The 20424-nt window shown below is 49.6% G+C and overlaps 1 protein-coding gene across 6 annotated transcripts in view; it reads right to left on the bottom strand.

The window, feature by feature from the left end:
- Positions 1-20424, bottom strand: part of RBPMS2 (RNA binding protein, mRNA processing factor 2) — a 76119-nt gene that overhangs the window by 44471 nt on the left and 11224 nt on the right. For 3 of the 6 annotated variants that reach the window (XR_006416645.1, XR_006416644.1, XR_006416646.1), the window contains exon 1: positions 11912-12220. The exons of 1 other annotated variant lie outside the window; for it this stretch is intronic. Coding sequence is in view for 2 of the 5 variants with exons in the window: in XM_044450628.1 (XP_044306563.1) it covers positions 11912-11965 (54 nt within the window). In the remaining 3 variants the exon portion in view is untranslated. Of the gene's footprint in view, positions 1-11911; positions 12225-20424 lie in introns of those variants that run through there. 2 more of the 6 variants (XM_044450628.1, XM_044450627.1) reach the window with 2 other exon arrangements.

Here is a 20424-nt window from a genome sequence, read left to right as displayed (position 1 = left end):
ATTTTTTTATATCGTCCCTCCAAAACTGCCAAAGGGAGTCTGTCAAGGTGGGCCAGGGTAGAACGCCCTTCTGTGTTTACGGAGTTCCAACTGTTTGAGACAGGGTGCAGCTATCACGGTGTCTCTGATCTTACTCCTCCCCAAGATAGAATTCTGGGACTCTGAGATTGCCGCCTTGCACAACTGGGCATTCCTTGGTGACACAGCTTTGTGGATGTCATATGGCGTGCCTGCACTTCAGAATTTAGTCTGTGTTTTACCACAGTACTTTAAACCCTGACTAGAGTCATACAGCAGGACAACTCATCCTCAAGGGTCAAGCGTGCACTGTTACTGAAACATGGGCTATTGTGTTGTTGGAATCTGGCCAAAATGACAAACCATGGTGAACAACCCACAGTTCAAACCTCAACAACCAATTGTGGATTCTCTTCAGATTGTTCATGGTTAACAAGCCATGGCTTATTAGTGCAACTAATTTACACCAAAATAACTTACATTTCAACAACCCATACACAACCCTTTTGTGTGGGTTAACTAAGTCATCTGAGCCAAGTCACTATCACGCAGAACAACAAAGAGATAGAGGAACAGCGATAGGACACACCCTAGCAAGGGAAATTTATTTAAAACTTTCCTAGACCAACCCTTGCCTTGTTATTTAATAAGACGACAATTCGAAAGCAAAAAGTAGAGTGGCATGGTTTTTGGTATTTAGGATTGTTTGCAGCAAACAAGTTTCATGAGATGCTTGGAATTTTTCATAGCTACACTCTTTCATTTACACAATATCCACACATACTTGCTTCAAGCAGATGCATTTACATGATTAAAAGGATTATCTGGAGAAGAAATCAAGAACATCTCCCCTGGGAGGACTCCCCTGGGTGGGGGCGGGGAGGCTGCCCCTGGATGCAAGAGACTCTCGGAGATCTGGGAAGGGGTGTGTGGGTGGAGATGGCTATTAGGACCCGGTCAAGGTCAATCGATGGGCTGCAAGTAGCAATGCAGGAGTTCCACCTGCTCAAGTGCAAGGCTACCGAGACGCAGCTGTGGAGCTCCTGGAGGGATGTGTGTGTGCTCTGAACTGCACCTGTACTTTTAGTTCCCAGCTGCATCAAAACCTACAGTGCCAACAAGGCAAAGGCACAGAATAGCCATTCAGCGGTTTGGGGAAAGAGGAGCTCTTCTGGCTCAAAGGGGACTCTCTGTTACACCTGCCATAGGGAGACGGCTCCCAAAGAGACAGAGTAATCAGCCTTAGCATGGAGCACCAGGAGGTGGCCACTCCAGGAAGCAAATTCCAGGTGGGACACTGCTCTCCGCTCCATCCTTAGCTGTGTATCATTAAGGGAACAGATCAGCCAAGAGGTGTCCGTTAACTTTTTGCTCCGCTGGGAGAGTGTCAAAGGCCAACACTAAGCATCTGCTTAGTGTTAACTGCCCACAGGAGTGGCTCACAAGATGCTCCCCTGGTCATCCCTCCTGGCACCAACACTTGTGCAACGGGCACCAACATCGCAGCTTCATATACATCGGATGTGAGGCAACCTGTCACTTTGAAGCTGAACCCTTAGCAGAGGGGGACATGCCCTCCTTGGCTCATGGTTCTCCATACGTGGTCCTCGATTGCAGGCACACAGAGAGGGGAGGGAAAGATTACAATTGGTTTACACAGCATGCAATGCCTGTATCAAAGCTGTACTCTAGAATGAAACAACGTGGCTCCATAGAAGCATAAGCGAAATCCTCAGTTGCATGGAACCCCACAACTCCCAGGGGGGCTCTGCAACAGGAAAAGCTAAGAGTGTGAGCATGAGTGCGCAGACCTATGGTGACTGGGCAGGTCAGCATCATGCCAAGAACATCTTGATGCCTTTCATATTTAGCTGGCGGTTTAACTGCAGCATTTCCCACATATTCGCGTCCACCACCCCATGATGAACAGGCTAGAAACGTGACTGCTTTACAACTGGAAAGAGGCCGAAAGCGTGAGCGGTGCTAATTAAATGTCAAGACCTTAGGACGACTGTCGAGCCACCAGAAGGAAAATGCTTCCACCGCCGCATCCTCCCAACATGTCAGGCACCTTCAACTGGGCAACCTCTTCCACCCACATTCCTTGAAGAAGGAAGGCCTGGGGATGTGGAATTCCACTTGGTTATGCCACAAGTTCTGCCCGGAGAAAAAGTTCCTCTGGAACTGTTACATGCAACTTGTCTACGAACCAGCTTACAGTGGACAGGCGTGAGGAATTTCTGCCAAACAAGAGCGAACAGGAAAACCCAAGTTCTTCTATTCCACCATAACAGCACAGCGTTATGGTTATTCTTTTCTAGACAAAATGACCTCCTCGTAAATCAAGGGTACTCAACTTCTTTCAGTCTGAGGGGCTGAGCTTGATGTTGGGGATGCCCCCCACAGCCGTACTGCAATGGCCAAGCCAAAAGTGGCCCCTCCCTCGGGAAGAGTGGATGTTTGGCCTGCCTCACTCTTACCATTCCTGGCAGGTTCTTGAGAGAAGCTGCAGCGCATGGAGGACCCAAATGTCCTGCCGCTTCAACCAGCTGCATCCTTGAGAAAGAGCTGTGGAATCCAGGGGGAAAGCCCCTCGGCGAGGGTCCTTCTGGCGAGCGCAGCAGCAGGGGCCTTCCCTGCATCGCCTCAGCATCAGGGGACACTCTTTCTGAACAGCAAAGCTGGGCATCCCTCCGCCTCAGGTTTTGGGCACGGAGCTCAGACATTTTATTTATTTATTTAAAACATTTCTATGCCGCCCCATCACAACAAAACCTCAGGGCGGCTCACAAAAAATACAAAAAACCCCTGCATGAGTAGCGGTTTTAAAACTGTTTCAATGTTTAATGTGGTTTTATGCATCGTGTTTGCTTGAATTATTGTAAACCACCCTGGTGACACTTGTGGAAAGGCCATATATAAATATTATTATACTATGGTAATTATTAGAAGGCCCCTGCAAAAGATGCCCTAGCCCTCCATATGCTTTTTTTTCTCATAAGAATTAAAAAACTGTACAGGGTGTGGTGAGCCATAGCAGCATCTTCTGGTCTATCCTCCATGCAAGAGAGGAAAGCCTTCCCTGCACATGGGGGAAGCAGGAAAACCCAGTGACCCCAGAGGAGGGGGGCAGAAAATCCATTAAGGAGGAAAAGATGAAATGAATGTACAATGTTTTCTGACTGTTCATTATAGGAGTCTTCTATCTGGAAGCATCTGAGGTCAACTTAAGTTGCAACAACTCAAGGCGTCATGTATGGAGAAAAGCAAGTCTTGTTAGTTCGCATGCCCTTCCTAGACAGCACCTGGAAGGCCTCTCTCTTAGTTTAGTCACTGTCTTGGCCTAGATGCTGGGTGTTAACCTGTTTTCATGCTCCTGGCATGGCATTTTTAGCCATTTACTGGCAGGATGTTTGCAACTCTTCAGCAAATACCACAAAAGCACGCTCCAAGAACAGCAACATATTTTCTGTATAATAACTAAATAAAGTACATTTTTCTTCCCCTCCACACCAAGCTGCTTCCAGATATAAAATGCTTACATGGAGTCCATATCTGCAGGCAACAGAGGCCAAACGTAAGAAATTAAAACCAATATTCCGGTGTGTCTCAAAGCACTTGTTAACCATTTGTTCTTTTACTGTTTGGCCCAATCTGCAATAGCTGCACTTCAGATTCCACCAGCACTGCTATCCTGAAGTCCTGACTGGCTAGTAGCCAGTTTTCAAAGAACTGATGTGCCAGATATTCCGATGCAGACATTTGTGTAGATACAGTGGGGCTTGTAAGTTTTTCCCCTAAATCTCACATACAACAACTTGGAAGTTAAATACACACGAAATAAGAGTTTTTATCTCCTGCTTTTTCTTCTTAAAGGAAACCAAAGCAGCTCAGACAGCTCTCCTCCCCCTCTCCATTTAATCCTCACAACAACCTTGTCAGGTAGGTCAGGCTGAGAATCAGTGACTAGCCCAAAGTCACTCCATGAACATCATGTTTGAGAGGGGGCTAATATTATGATCTTGCCTCAACACCACACTGGTGTAGAACCTTAGGTCAGGGCATATGATGCTCCCGGCCCAAGTCAGACAGACACAGAGGGGGCAGGTTCAAAGAGAGGTCTGCAGAAGAGATGCACTGGTAGATCTTTGACTCAGCAAGAGTTTAGCACCTAGCAATCGGTTCCACTCCCCCAAAATCAGGCCAACTGAATCCCAAGTCCGTATTGCTTGGCGTAGATCCCTATGCAGTTCAATGTAGCCTAAAGCATTTCTATTATGGCACCATTCTATCATGTCTTCTCTAAGGAATCTGAGAGGCCCCTCCTGTTTTAACCTCACAGCAACCCTGGGAAGCGGGTTAAAGCAGGAAATCAGTAGCTGGACTGTGTCACCCAGAGGGCTTTAGAGGGCCAAAGAGGAATTGCAATGCAGGCCTCTTGCATCCCAGTCGCCTTCGCACGCCGCTCTCCAGCACAGGGTGCAACAGGTAACTGGTTCTGCCCCTGAACCAGCGTTCTGTGCCTGGTTTCATTCCACCACCCCGCATCGTGCACCTGACTCCAGCTGGTGGCTGCTTCTACCGAGTTCCTACAAGCCCGAAATCTCGCCACACCTTCATTCCAGAGCCAAATATACCTAAGTTTCCTATGCATAATTATCGTTAACAACAGCAGCATAGCTTGCCTTATATAAAACATATAGGGATACATAGTATATGTACCCAGAACCTGAAGAGAGAAGAATTATTCACTTGCTGAAAGATTTAACCTTCAAGGCTGATGCTTCAAGGAAGAGCCAAGGGCATCTCTGTTTTATTTCCCCCACCAAGTCGAAGGCAAAGGCGCACCAGTTAATCTGGTTAATGTTTCACACTCACGTTTTGCACACCCCCTACCGTCTCTGAAAAAAGCCAAAATGAAGGGGGGAAAGGCAGCGCCTAACAATCGCAGACCAAAAGCCCAGCCCAGCAGCCTTCCCAGGGTGGAAGAAGAGGCAATGCTGCCATATTTACAACAAGCACTAATCTCGCTTGCTCTCAACATGCTGGGCCCTTTTCAATCTTATCTCAAGTCATCCGGGTTGCCAGAAGATGCCAGAAATCTGAGATCATGGGCTCTGTTTTAGATCCCGTCACGGCTTCCCCACCAACTTCCCACACAGATATGCCCTGTTCCTCCCGTCAGTCAGCAAACAACTCCCATCATGCTTCATCGTTATTATGCTGGCCAATGTAATGGACAGGTCGTTCTGGGGGACTTTTATTTCTAGGGTCACCACAAACCAGGGACAACTCGACGGCACATAGCAATAAATAAGGCTGAGAGGAGCCGCAGCACTCCAGGTGGCTGGGCATAAACGTTGCCCACCCGCTTCACAGAAAGTTTTACCACACAGGCTCCTCCAGTCCCTTCCAAGTGATCTCTCAATGCTAAGCTTCCCTTGCTGAGTCCTGCAGCCTTCTCCTTTTATACGGAAAGAACTAATGCTCACAGGAGGCTGGGAAAAGCAGCGGGCAAGGCTGGCTCCACTGGGCTGCATTGCACCTTCCCTCTGGGAATTCAGATATGCCTGGGGAAGACGGTAGGCGCTCGGCCAGTAAGGAAACACAGCTGCCTGTATCCGGGGCTGCATCACTGCTGGAAGAATGGAAACCTTGTGCACTCCTGGCACAAGACACCACAAGGGAGCACAGGAAGGAAGGAAGGAAGGAAGGAAGGAAGGAAGGAAGGAAGGAAGGAAGGTTTAACGAGGTGGGCTAGAGGAAAAGTACCCATTCCAAAGAGAAATATATACTTTCCTAGAGTTAGGGAGCAATCCTATGACCCTCAGAAAATGGTACAGGATAGTGGACATTTCCCCTCTGAAGTTGGAAAAAAAAGGGGAGCTGGAGCACCAACCCCTCCCTCCCATCAGCTGGCTTTTGAGGTTGGAAAATCAGCCTCGGAGAGAGAGCGGGAGAAAGGGGGCATCCTGATGGCAGGGAGAGGCCAAGAGGCAAGCTGAGCCTTTTCTGACCTCTTCCTTCTCCCTTTGAAACGCCACTGCCAAATGGGAGAAAAACCCCATCTAACGAAAAACAACCGCAGGACAGGGAGGAAGCCGCTGCCTTCACCATCCTGCCCACTTCAGCACAGCTCAAGTGTCCTTAGTGTAGGAATACTGTCTTTGAGCTAGCTAATTGTGCAAGCAACTCCCAAAGTCCTCTACTTTGTCCTGCGTCCTTTATACTTTGTCCCTAGATGCTCTGGCATAAGGTTAGCCAGGCTTTTGCTTTAGTCTTTCCTCCCCACGCTTTCAAGAGGACCCCGGGAAAGGCAGATGCAATCTCTCTCTGAAGGTCAAATGCAACTTTGAGCTGGGATTATATGCAAACTTGTGCGAATTGGGAGTTGTTAGATAAAGATGGGATATGATAGTCAAGCCAACTGATTAAGGCTACACAGCCCCCTTCCCTAACCCAGTGTCTGTGAGATGCTCTTGATTATGTGGGCATCACCATCATTGCTGGGGGATGATCACAGTTGCAGCCCAATGGGTCTGAAGCGCACCAGGATGGGGAAGGCTTTTGAACTGCTGGGACCACAAGACTTGCAGGTGCTTCTAAATGGAGAGTTTCTAGCACTAAGAATCAAAAGGCATTCTACGATTACTTTAGTCCTACCTCCTTAATGTAACTTATGGAAAGATAAAAAGGTGGATGCAGCACTGGGAAAACAAAGGAGGGTTACGAATGAAAACCGTCATCTGCTCCTCTTGCCATATTCTTTGAAGAGGGCGATGGGCCATTAAGCTCCCAGCCTGGAAGCACCCATGGCGCCTGCTTGGTGGCCAGAACATTCACTACCTGAGCCCTTAAATGAAGATCCCTACAAAGGCTTGTTTTCTGGAGCTCCAGATGCAGTGGAAGCAACAAACCCGTAACAGGAAAGCATTTGCCACTAAGATATCCACATAATTTCCATTCCTGAACTGCCAGTTAGCTTGATGGCTGTACAGAAAAGGATGAGGGCTACCTATCAGCTGATGCAGACATCCACTGAAGGACGGCCAGGCTAGCCATGGCAACAATTTTCTCCAAGTTCTGCTGTTGGTCTAGCAAGATGGCACCTGGCTTCTGACTGCCACAGGTCTACAAGCGTTGTTTCTGCTCACTCCGCAGGCTATTGAGAGGAGTACTAAGCAAGTCCCTGTGAGCAGATCAGCGCTGGAAAACCATGTCTGTACTAGCCTTCATTCCCATGAATGTTCAGATTGTACACCCCTCTAGAAAGGGACCAAACCTGCACTTAGACTTGGACAATTTGAGCCGTGTTCCTCACCTACTGACAAAACAGTACTTTGTATATGAAAGGTCCCAGACTGAATTTCCAGCATTTTCAATTAAGAGGAAACTAGCTTGCTGAGTTAGACAATACTGGACTATCTAGACTGTTATCAGTGTCATATGGAACCACCACACACACACACACGCAAACATGAACATTTGGTCCTTCTTTTACTCTCCTTGCAGAGTCAAACCACCCATTGGCTTCATTCACACTACAAGGTCCCTGAAGCAAGCAAAGAATTCCATTCATTACTCAACCACTCCACAGCTTTTTCCAAGGCAGAGCTGTGGATTTGGTTCACACAACAAATGCTGGGAATTAACAGTCCAACATCCTCAGAGGGCAACAGGTTGGAGAAGGCTGAATTATTTGATGCAGTTCCTATTTGTGTTTAGTTTGACTTAATTTACTTTGTCTAGAGAGCAAGCCTGACAGGTGAGTAATAAACAGCTACTGTAATGAGAAATATCACTGCATCACGCCAGACTTTCCTCCCTTCCTCTTGCAGGAATCCTGGGCAAGCAGCCTGCCCGGAAAGATGCAGGGGCAGAGCTTGATGGGTTAAAGGAAGTGCTTTCCACCATCAGTCTTTGAGGACCAGCATCCATCTCAGATGCTTTAGTCACAACATTTATTACACTACAACAAAGTCTTCCAGATGCCACAAGAGTCTTTGTACAGCAAACACAAGTGCGCGCACACTGGTACTCCCTCAAGAATTTCTTTCCATAGAAGGTACTTCTTAGAGCAAAAGATTTACCTCTCCTCCCAACGGCTCCACTGTAGATGCCTGTATTTCCTGGGACAATGGAAAAAATGTTTAATCTGCCAAGTCCCTTGGAAGGATATAAATATCACAAGAGGGCAAGTGCAGGACACCAGGAATGTGTTCTTTGGACAATAAACTTTTTAGAGGCCCCTTTGTTTCGGATACCTACTTGAACCAGAGCCGATCATATATTGGGGTTGTATCATATATGGATTATGGTTGTATCATATATATACACAACTGTGCCAGACAAGATTTTGATGCTCACGCTTGCTTTATTGGTTACTAACACTTGCTACTATTAACAGCAGTAATGCTATAATATGCACTGAAAGCACAGCCATCCTGCCTTGTACCGGTTGCCGTGGGCTTCCTTTTAACTAGAGCAGTGCCACCATGCCTGTGTCGTGAGATGGGGCAGCCTCACACTTCTCACCTGGGGTACCACAGTCTCAGGACGCAAATGGAGCGGAAGAGGCCTACTTTGTAGCCAAGGATCTCAGAGGCACCACGGGGAAACACCTACAGCACAGCCTTTCCCAGAAGGGCACTTTCCACCTGTCGGCTCCAACTCCCACCAAGCCCAACCAGAGTGGCTAGACATAACGGGAGTTGTAATCCAACCCTTCTGAAAGACACCATTTAAAGACTGTCCCAGCTTGCTGGACATCATCATCCATTCTCCTCTTCCCAGAATAATCCATGCATCTCTCTGGGGTTGCCTGGTACTCTCTAGATGGGTTGAACTACATTTGTGACACAGCTGGCTTGGGATAAAGGGAGCTGTACTCTGACACATCTGGAGCACAGTAGGTTGGAGATTGCTGATCCAGGGCGACCAGAGTTTCTGAAGCCTGAATGAATACCAAGGACATCAGTACTTCAAGGTTATCTCGAGGCTCAGGGAACAGAGGGCACCCCCAGTGCTTAAGGGCAATAAAATGCTCGCATACTTGGCTGTTAGTCCATTAGTTATCAAGAACTGCCTCATCATGGCATCGCACCCTCCTCTTTTGGGTCTGCACAGCCAGGGAGCAGGCAGAGGCAATTAATGACACAGAATCTCTGTGGGGGGGGGGGGAAGGAGAGAGAAGATGGCTGCATTGATTTTAAAATGGTCGTGTGGCACAGCCCTTTTCACCAGCTCTCTCCCTGAGCCATTCTGGGGGTCTGTGTATTGGCAAACTGTGTCTTTTCTTATGCGCAGCCACATATCAAGCTCCTTTCTTCCCATAAACCTACAATCATTATATTAAAAGGCTTTCTTGATGATAAAGGAAGCCATTTAGAGACAGCTAACACAACTGAAGTAATCAGTCTATTCACTGGATTACATTTGTATTCCAGATTAACCAAGTAATATCTCACAGTTTAAGCATGCATGTTTAAAAGGATTCCCCTAAACACTTTCTCCCAAGTTGTGGAAGATCTTTCTCATATGCGCCAGTCTATTTTAATCTCTTTGAATTTCTATACTTGAGATCCCTTCTGGATGATTAGATGATATTTGGATGATTAGTGGCAGATATGAGGAGTTATGAAACAGAAAACAGTAAGCCATCTCCTGCTATTAATGGTGTATTCAGAGAGAACGAGTCATTCTTAAACTATGCTAGGGCACTGAAATTTAAGCAGAAGACTTAACCATTTTCTTTACCTTCCCCCAAAAACACAAAACCCAACTTTTAGTCTCATGATTCTCAGCCAAGGCAGAGGAGATGGGCTAATTTATGTCTTTCCTTTTTACTGGAATCCCTGTGGCCCACAGAGTTTGATTCGTAAAGCAAAAAAGTGCACACAGGAACTCGCAGCAGTTAAAATGTAACTAATTTTAAAGATTACTGAGCATTACTGTGCACTGAGGGTAACATACGAAGAGCCTCCTTGGATCAAAGTCAAGCCATTTTTTGTTAGACTCCCAGCCACCAGCATGAACTAAGGTATGTCACTAGAAACTGGCCCGCCATCCACTGGGATCGCCTTTTATGGCGCGCCCACCCATCTCGCTGCACCCAGAAGAATCCATTCCATTATCACCATGAAGCAACCACAATCAGAAATGCACACAATGCATTCATGTAGCAAAGGACCTTTCTTTGCAAGATCCAGGACCTGTCACTTGGTCAAAGCGGCTCACCTGCAATGGAGATAGTGCAAAGCTTCAGGGCATCTATCCATTTTGAAAGTATCTCAAGAGCTTCAACCACTCTGCTGTAAAATATAATCAAAGTTACTCTCGGGACCTAAACAAACACCTTGGAGGCTAGCAGGCAGCTTAGCAATGGCCAGCTGAACTGCAGATACAGTGGAAAGATTTCATCCACCTGTAAATCCAAGGCGCAGAAGGCATCAACCATATACCTTGCATAGTACCCACAGCAAATTGGTCCAGAAGACCTCCAAGACCTTTGCACTGGTGCAGCTAACAGACAAGCTTCCAATTCACTCATAAAATTAAATGTACAATGATGCTCTTAGTTTACCCAGTCTATCAGAGAATACCATCCATTAATATTCCATTCTGTATATCTGGAATTAAGACTGGCATGGCCGCCATTCTGCACCAACAAAACTACACGGCTATTTTTCAGGGAGCTGGGAGGACGACAAGCAATTGGCTGGGACCCAGGGGGAATTGAGGTTTCTCAGCATTTCAAGAGCCACAGACGCAAAACGGAGGCAACTCACTTTAATAAGCTTGGTTGGTTTTCATTGATGTTACAGCCATTTCTTTTATACTGAATATTTAAGGGACAATACCACAAAAGGGAAGGCAAATGTCGCACGACCATGAGATCTTTGGTGGCCATTCAAGGACACATAGCTCTCTTTCAAGAAGGTGGAGGTGCAGAAGGGGGAAAATGCATGAGGCACTTGATAGAAAAAAGCGTGCAACTCAGTCTGCTTTCTGGCACTTGCACAGAACCGAATCATGTTAAATTTCACGGCTGCAGTCTAAGAGCTGAGCTTCTGGTGTACTCACATGCCTGCCTCTTGAGCCTGACAACACAGAAAGGACCCAAGCATCAGCCGAATCTCAAGAACAGCCAGGAAAGGAAAAGGAAGCCAAGCAGCCCTTCCAAGCAGCCCCAGCCCTCTAAGCTGCCAAGCTCTAAACCAACAAAGGCTCTCATGCACTGCTGCACGGTCTTCCAAGGATCATCACAGGATACTTATGAGCAGGAAACATGGTTCTTTGGCACCAAAAGTCGCTTGCTGTCTACATCTGCGCTCCTCGTGAGTAGCCAAGGAGAAGCGCAAAAAGGCAGTCACAGAGAACACATTTTAAGAAGTCCTCTTTGAGGGTCAAGCCATCCTTCGGCAATAGCAGCTACCAGACGCACACGTCCTCTCCAAGAAGAGGAAGAGTAACAGATGAGCCCACATTTCGGACCCTCAAGGCAAACCAAGTCGCAAAACAACCAACCGAACAAAACCAACCAAAAGGCCGAGGAACACTTTGGTGCACGTTGCCGGAGCACGAAAGCCAGCAAGAGGAATCTACCTTGGCAGAGGAAGCGCCAGAGAGAGGGGGAGACTCCTCAGGATAAGCCGGCGAAGAGCCCGGCGGGCTTCTCCGCGACCCGGCAGCCCACGCGGAAAGGCCCACCAGCCAGGACGGGGCGGCAGGAGGCGGACGGGACGCGCCGCACGCACGGGGCCGGCTCCCCCGCCAGCGCCGCCACTGGGCGCCCCGCGGAGCCCCGAGCGCAAGAGGGGCGCCCGGGAGCCCGCCCGGCGAGCCGCCCGCGGGGAGCGCGGGGCAGAGCCCCCCTCCCGCCGCGGCCGCCTACCTCTTCCTCGAGGCTGTTGCTGCTGTGCTCGCTGTCCTTGGGCAGGTTGCTCATGGTGGGCGCGGGAAGGCGGCGGGGGGGGCGCGTGCCGTCCGGGCGCTGCCTCGCCGATGCTCCTCTCGTCCCCGCCTTCCTCGCGCTCCTCTTCCTCGCGGGGCAGAGGGGCGGCGGCGGCGTCTGCGCGGCGGGCGTGGGGCGTGCGGTGGGGCGGGCGTGGGGCAGGTGCCGGGCGGCGGGGCGGGCGCCGGCGTGCGCTGGTGCTGTGCAGGTGGGCGCGGGCGCGGCGGCTTATCTGCGCGCCGGGCTCCCTTGCAGCTGGCGGGCGCCGCCGGCCAATGAGCGGCCGAGGGGCCAACGAGCTGCAGCTGCTGCCGGGCCGCTCCGTCCCTCACGCGCCCGCGGGGAGCCCGCCCGGCGGGGAGGGGGCGGGGCGGGGCGGACGGCGGCCCCGCCCTGCCGCATCACCGTCGCCAGGGGAACTCGCCGGCCAATGGCGCCGCCGCGAACTTTCCCCGTGCCTCGACGGGCGCGCCCCCCCCGCCCGCGCCCTCCTCCGCGGAACTTTTTAAACTTTGATGAACTCGCCTGATTGAACTTTCTTAAAGGGCTCTCGCTAATTTCCCCCCTTTCTTGCTTTCCCTTTTTTTATCGGCTCCTCAAGCGCCAGCCTCGGGGGAAGAGCCCCACGGGCAGAGGGGCAGTTCATCTGATTTTCAGAGTCTTTCAAGACAACAGTGTACACGGTTTTTAATTTGTTTGAAAAATGGGGGGGGCGGGGAAAAATTAGTGGCGGTAGCCCCCCCCCCCCATGCCACTTCCACGCCGCCCCAAGCCCAAGGAAAGGGCCGGCGGGGCAGCGAGGGAGGCGCGGACGGTCGTTGCTCGCGCGCGAGGATCCGGCGGCAGAGACCGGCGGGGCCCCCGGGATCCGGCCAGCGGCGTTCGCTCTTGGCCGGCGGCAGCCCCGTTCCTGGTGGAGGGGGCGCGTTTGAGCCCCCTGACCGCCCCGCCACGCGGAGACCTCCCCGCGAGAGAGCTGGGCGGCGAGGGTGGCCTGCGGACGCCCCTTCCCCCAAGCCCCGGGGAAGGCACGCTTCTCCCACACGTTGTCGCCAGCGGAACGGGGCAAAGGGGAGGCTGTCGCCTTGAGCAACGCTCCCGGGAAAGTCGAGGGCGCGATTCTACGGGCGCCCAGCTAGGGAATGCTGGAATCTTATTTTTCTCAACGTGCAAAGAATTACACCTTGCTAAAAACGAATAAATAACACGGCTTGCTTCCCAGAACGCATGTTCAGGATCGGGTGCAAATATTAGCGGCCTTTCTCTTCCGGGCGGGATGAAGTTTCACCTCTTGCCATTTAATCTGGCCCGCCGATCATTTTTGCTAGTGGCTTCGGGGCTCCCGCAGCATCGCGGGAGCTGGCCGGGCTGTGCCGTCCTCCAGAGAGTGAAAAAGGGGATTCCGCTCTGGGGGGTGCAGGGATGGGTGAGGGGTCAGGCGCCCCCTCCCATAATGCTCCTGTTCAGCAATCCAACGTCCTGCTATTTAGTTAGGATTACTCGGAAGTAGTCGCCAGTCGATTTCACCTGGAAATCTCGCCCAGGAAAGTCTGTTTCAATAGGATCGCAGCCCCTTTGCTTTTGCTGCGTCGGTTCCACCAAGAGCAGCTGAACGGCGCGGGGCGATGTCTGTGAGCCCCAGAAGCCGCTGGAGTGCGGGAATGGGGCCGGGCGGGAGGCGATCTGGGCCAGTATGAAAATGCGACGAATTAGACGTCGTGTGGAAGAGGCGGCAGGAAATCCTCAGATGCCCTAAACGTGTCTACGATTCGCCTCTCCACGGGTCGTCGCTTGGACGGCAGCGAATCCAACAGGGTCAAATGGCACAGCTATTCCTGGACTGTGACATTTCACCCTGTAGGGGTGGACAAGCGCGGACATCCGAAAACTTCTCTACGAAAACAGACGAACTACTAGCAACTTATCTTCCCGTAGAAAATATGGCAGCTAGCAAACCTTACCCGCCCCCGCCCCCGCCCCCCGGCTTGCTAATATTCCTCGGCGCGTGAAAGATTCCGTTCTTCTCGCGACAGTGTCTTTGCATATGCTGCGCATCTTCCCCGCTCAGCCCGGTAGCTTCGTCCAGGAGGGACTCCACGTGGAGTCTGCATTTTGCATGTTCGGGGGATTATTCCCTCGATGCACACGCCCTTTGTTTAATGCTGCTGCCAGAGGTTCTTGGTGGAAAGGGAGGGGCGCACCGCTGCATGCTCCGAGGTACTCTCGTTTTGCAAGGTACCGCGGCCAAGCACGAACGAAAACCTCGCAATTACAAAAACCAGATTCCAGAGTTTTGTGCACTGAAAGAGCAATTATTGGGAGGGACAAAATCGGAAATTAAAAATTTGGATTTTTTAATGTAAAAAATTGCACTTCCTTGTATAATAACTGATGCGATTGAGTGGTAGGATCGAAACTGGTTTAACGGTTGCCAAAAAGTTGCCTGCTCTGCTGTGAGCCACCCGGGCAGCATGCAGGCAAAACAGACAAATAAATGAGGAACCCTCCACGCCAATTGGGAGGGTACGGTACTGCACGATCCATGTGCCTCCCCCTTGTCAGGGAAAATTTTCAGATTCCATTTTTTGTAGGTGAGAAAACTTAAATATCTAAATATTTGCTTTAAAAAGGAAATGTGCAGGCTGCTGAAATTCGTTGCAAAGTCACCCTGGCATGAGCCCCAGTGCATTCAGTGGGACTCACTTCTGAATAAGGATGTATAAGATTGTGCTACATAATATGGACAGAACGATTTCAGTTTTTTTCATCTCTAAAGGGTTGGGGAGAATAAAAGACTTCTGACAGATTTCCTTATTCTACAGAATTTCTGACTGCAAATTAACCGACCACAGTGAAGGCATCCATAAGCAAAAAACAAAAGAAAAAATAGAGTATCGGCTGGGTGCAGAGACATCAAAATGCATTTTGGGGTGGAGGAGACCTTTTCCCACAGGTTAGTTTTCTGAGAAAATACATATTAATGGATGCCTGGGGGTAAGCTATTTTAATTCCCCCCCCCCAGTCCTTCTGAAGTCTTTCTCTTTGGAACTACTGTTAAGATTCTGTGCAGAGTTGACAAGAAAAGCAGCTATGCCCAAGATGCAAAGTCCTCTTTTTTGACTGCGCTGCATGCCTTCTCTGGCTTTTTTCAGTGCAGAGGTGGTCCAGATTTGGGGGGGGGGGCAAAATCCAGGGCCTTGCAGCCTGCAAAGGGGAGGGGGGCACAGGGTCCCCTAGAAAGAAGCAAATGAAGAGGGCGTCAGGGAAGCGGAATCCTAGACATGTTTAGAAAGAAAAACACCCCATAACTCCCAGTATTCCTCAGCCAGTAGGACCACTTGCAGAATGCCAGGAGCTGGACTTTCGTCAGTCTAAACATGTATAGGATGGTGCTCTGAAACTAGAATCTAAAATTACCTAGCTGGACCTCTGGAAGGGGCTTTCTGTCCACAGCCCTTAGTATCATCTCATTCTCGATGTACAGTTAGCTGACTGGTAGGTTCTCAGACTAGTACGAAGCATTAATAACCTCCCTTCCTCACATTCTACATTGTTCATATCATGATGCATCCAGTGGCGAGTCGTTCCACAGCTGAGAAGAGCACTGTGTGTGTGGAAAGCACTTTGCTTCTTTGACTCTGTGGCTGCTTGCTGCCTCAGAGTTTTCCTTTGATCCAAGTATTATCAATGATCCAAATGTATCAATAAGTTCCACATTTTCAGATGATACAAGAGGATTCTGGGATGGAAAGTGCCTGAGCCGGTTTCACCCCTTCCCCCCTTGCAGAAGATTGCAGGGCCCAAGAGAATGTGGGACTTGGGGGCCGAAGCAGTGGCCGCTGCGCTCTCTCAAGGGGAGCCTCGCTTCAGGTGACTTTTGCCTCACGGGCGGGCGATGCAGTCGAACATACAAGCTGCACGGAGGAGAACGCAGGACACAGACAGAGGCAAGCGGCCTCCTCCGCTGCAGCGCGCGGTGTGCTCGTCTGCATGCACAGATGTAGTCCTTCCAGCGACTCCCACAGGGACACTTAAGTGTGAATGTGCACATGAACCTCAGCTGCTGTGTCTGCACAGGCACATTTATTCTTTTTAAAAGTTACTTGATATTCATTCCTAACTTCTCATTCCTGTCGTTCCAGCTTTAGTTGTGCTAAGCTTTTGCTGTTGGTTGGTTTTCTGTAGGCATCCTAAATGGGCAGCTCCAGGAATAGCTTTTTAAAATATAAAACTCCAAGGAGCAAACCACACTGTGAGCCACATCCTCTGACAAGGAATTCTTTCCCCACCCCCAGATGCAGAGAGGAGGTGCTGCGAAGCCGGGAAATGGCATAGTGCATGTCGGTGCTCCCAAGCCAAGACGGTCGGCTGTCTGGAGGGGCATCCAAGTCCTGCTAGGATTTTGCTGCACCTCAATTTCAAATTCCTGCCTTCACCCATCCCCTCCTGACAAGGCCACCGGTTGATGCCACTCTGCAGCATGGAAGCCAATCCTGCTTCGTAACTTCAAAAAGACTTTCTCAATATTAATTCAGATCTTCCCAAGTCCTAGTTCCCCTGTGCTCAGCACTGGTTCAGCATCATCTGGGGTGCTGTGTCCAGTTTTGGACACCACAGTTTAAGACAGACGCAGAGAAGCTGGTCAGGGTTCGGGGAGGGCAACAAGAATGATCCGGGGCCTGGCAACACAGCCCTGTGCTGAGAGAGATCAAAAGAACTGGGAATATTTAGACTCAGAGACTGAGACTGAGGGGGGATCTGATAGCACTCTTCGGGTACTTGAAAGGCTGTCGAAGAGGGGAAGGGCAGGATCAGAGCAGCATGGCAATGGAACAAATTATCCAGGGAGGTCGGGGGCTGTCCCACACTGGAGGCTTTCGAGATGCAGCAGGGCGGCCACCTGGGAGGGACGCTTTAACCGGGAGTCCTGAGGCTCTGAGCAGGGGGTTGGACCCAAAGGCGCCTGGCCCCTCCCCACTCATCTCTTCTATGATTCCACAGGTGGAAAAAGCACCAGGGTGAAGGCTGAGTTGGGCACCCATACTCCCACAGAAGGGGCTAAAAGCACACACACCTTATACTTCATGTAATGCAACTCCTTCACCCATCTGCTCCCTTCCGGATGCTCTGGACTGCCCTCTGACACAATACTGCCCTGGGCTGATGGGAAATGCAGTCCAAAACACTCTGGGAAGACACTTCAGGCTGCATTTGGGATGTCATACAAGTTAATGTTCCTCTGCACATCCTATTTTTCACCCCTAGAAACGAGGCAGCAACACAAACCAGCCAAGAGCAGATCATGGCTGGTGGAAGGCAGCTGGCTGTTGCCCAAGCCAAGAACCCAAAGTGCACTGAGGCCTTTAGAGCCAAAACACGTCAGAAGAGGGTCAACGAGGTTGCCTCTGAGACATGTTAGAATCCAGGAAGAAGATGCGCCTCTTCCTCATCCTCCGTCCGTGCAGAGTGATCCCCCACTGCCCAAGGTGCCAGCTGCCCACGCCAGATGTTCGGCACGTTGAGCCTGATCGAAGTTAACACCCAGGCAGTCAATATGTATTTTCTGCAATTTGAGAGAGGCAGCTGGTTAGTGTGTTAAAGCGCAGTAAGTGGCAGGCACGGTATCCCTCAACCACCCACATTTCTAGAGCTCAGAATCGGCATTGGCAGATACAGGCATCACTGTTAAAGAGTATTAATTGCATTCCTTTCTATGCGACCCAAGAGCCAAAAGTGAAACTGAAACCTGACTCCGAATTGAAACTATGCTCAGGATGCTTCCAAGCTTGCCCTCAGCCCCTTTGAGGCACCCAGATTTTGAGGAGTAAGTCCGATTTGAACTTAACAGAACTGACCTCTGAGTAGACATATATAGGGTAGTAGGGTGAATTATCAGTGGGTGGTAAACAACAATGGTGGAGAACTACTGTCCTTATGCAGCTTGAAAGCTTTCCATCTGGTTGGCTAGTAATGAAACAGGGTGTTGACCTAGATGAATCTTTGGTCTGCTCCAGAAAGCCTCTTCTAATGTTCTGTCAATGGAATTATAGGTAAAGAAATTGAGAAACCAGATACACCATTTTTCCTGGGTCCTTATTCTTCTACTCTCACCACAAAATAGTAACCCCCCCGCCATTCACAGTAAGACATCTCTTTATTAGAACTATTTTTAATATCGCAACATGGTGAAGAAACTTCTAGGTTTCTCCAAACTCTTCTTCAGGATGGGTAGTAAGTCAAACGAGGCAGCAGGGGAAAGAAAAAGAGTTGGCACCCCAAGAACTGCAGACTGCAAGAGATGGAAAGCGGGAGCTCGGTTAAGCGGACGAGCAGCACAATATTTATTTTATTTATTTATTAAAACATTTTTATGCCGCCCCATTCGCCGAAGCCTCGGGGCGGCTCACATCAATAAATTAAAATAATTATAATATAAATTAAAATATAAAATCTTGCCCCTGTCTGCTCTAAACGAAGATCCCAAGTAAGCCTGTGCAGAATGACTCAGTCCTGCAGAGGCGTCTCTCCCATATGCAAAATGAACTGGAGATGCACCAGCCGCTGGAGAAGCAAGCTCTAGGCTGGGCACATGAGGAAGAACTCTCCTACTTCCAAGCAAGCCGAGAATACTTTATCAAAAGATATTTTATAAGGAAACAGTTTGCTATGTTGCATCCTACTTTTAGAGAAAATAAACATTGAATTCTATGCACCCACTAAACATTCCCATGCCCCTAAAAATGGGCACATGTTCTTGGCTCAGAGTTACTTTACAGAAGTAGTGACAGGTTGAAGTATAGCCCTGAAGTGGCAGGTCAGAGGCTCCGCGCAGAGAGTCGCCTCTATGGAGCAAGTTCTTGTCAGCACCACCACGGCCAGGGTCCTCACCGCTGCAAGCGCAAGTGGGGCCTTTGTTCCATTTCCCTATTTGTGTATTATGCTTATAGCCCACTGTTCTTCCTGCAAAGAACTCAAGAAAGTTTATATAATTCATCTCCTCCTCTTGATCTTATCCTCAGAACAACCCTGCGAAGTAGGTGAGGCTAAGAGTCAAGTATCCAATGAGCCAGTCAGTGTCAGGTTAAGATTTCACTGGCCCGGCTAGTCTGCACAACTCTCAGCCTATCCTGACATGTCCAGTGTGGCTGTTGACGTTACTGTTCCGGGGAATTTGGATTTAAGTAAATTGTTATCTTTATGGCTTGCACGCAGCCTTGAGACCTGATCTGCTTAAATCTGGCGTTGCAGAAACGTTTCCAACAAACACATGATGCTGCCTTGAAGTGATGCCCCAATGGCCCCCACGTCCCACAGCCTTCCTGGAAATGCCTCCATGGACGCACTGGTCCTGATCGCCGAAAGAAAAGACCCACCAGGCAGCTCTTTAAAAAAAAGTGGGTTTGATCCAGGATCATCATCATCATCATCATTTTCCAGGGCCTGGGGGGGCTCCCATGGGAAAGACAGGTGGGATGCTCACTTTCACAAGCTCACTGGATCCAGCTTAAATCTGGATCCAACCCTATTTTTGAACAGCAAAAAGAAATGGGTTTCACCCAGTTTCACAGAAAACAAATAACTGAAAATTTTAACTGCGACATGTCTGAAAAGGTACGAGCATCTCATTTTTATGTATCATGGGGGAATAGATTTTTTTCTTCCAGAAAGGGGTTAGCAGCTGATCAGTACAGATCAGCACCCACAAGTCAAGTCCCTGCAAATGTATTTAAGCACAGTGACTTGGCACATCAACTTAGGCAAAGCATATTCAAGTACATAATAAATGGGAGAAAGCTGTTGCTCACTCACGAATTATAGTTCAGCATATCTACAGCAGTGAACAGAAATCGCTTCAGAATGAGTGTGGTCGCTTGACGGTGCACCGGACAATGGCATCCCTGCATAAGCGCGTCCCAGCAACCCCCCCCCGCCCCCAGGTCCTGCTGAGGGAGGCAGCAGTGGGGGGGGGGAGGTGCTGTCTTGGAGCACCTCGCCTGCTTCGGAGGAGCCACGCGTCCTTCTCTCCAACGGACGGTTCTTTATTTGTGCTAGCACTGTCTTTGCTTTTAAAATAGTTCATTATTTTAGATTGTTCTGACACCGTTCTGGATCCATTTTTATACTGTAACCGGAACCTGCTTTTTCAGTCTCCTCATATGGGAAGAATGCATTGCTAGTGTTTGTGTGTGTGTGTGTGTGTGTGTGTGTGTGTGTGTGTGTGTGTGTGTGTTGATCTCTCCCTCTCCCCCTCCCCCAAGAGCAGGAGCAGGGTATTCTGCACATGACCAGAGCTTCTTTTTTTAGCCAGAAAAGGCAGAACAAGGCACACTGAATGGGATTCCCAGTGCAAGGAAACAGCACTGCATGCACCCTCGGGTTGCGGATTCCTTTCCCTGGGAGTTCCCTTCCCAGAACTGCCTCGCTGAGGACGCGAACTCGCCCACAGCCCTCCC

The sequence above is a fragment of the Varanus komodoensis genome, unplaced genomic scaffold (genome assembly GCF_004798865.1).
Source record: "Varanus komodoensis strain SLA01 unplaced genomic scaffold, ASM479886v1 scaffold67, whole genome shotgun sequence".
Taxonomy (NCBI): domain Eukaryota; kingdom Metazoa; phylum Chordata; class Lepidosauria; order Squamata; family Varanidae; genus Varanus; species Varanus komodoensis.
This window is presented reverse-complemented; position numbering and strand designations above follow the sequence as displayed.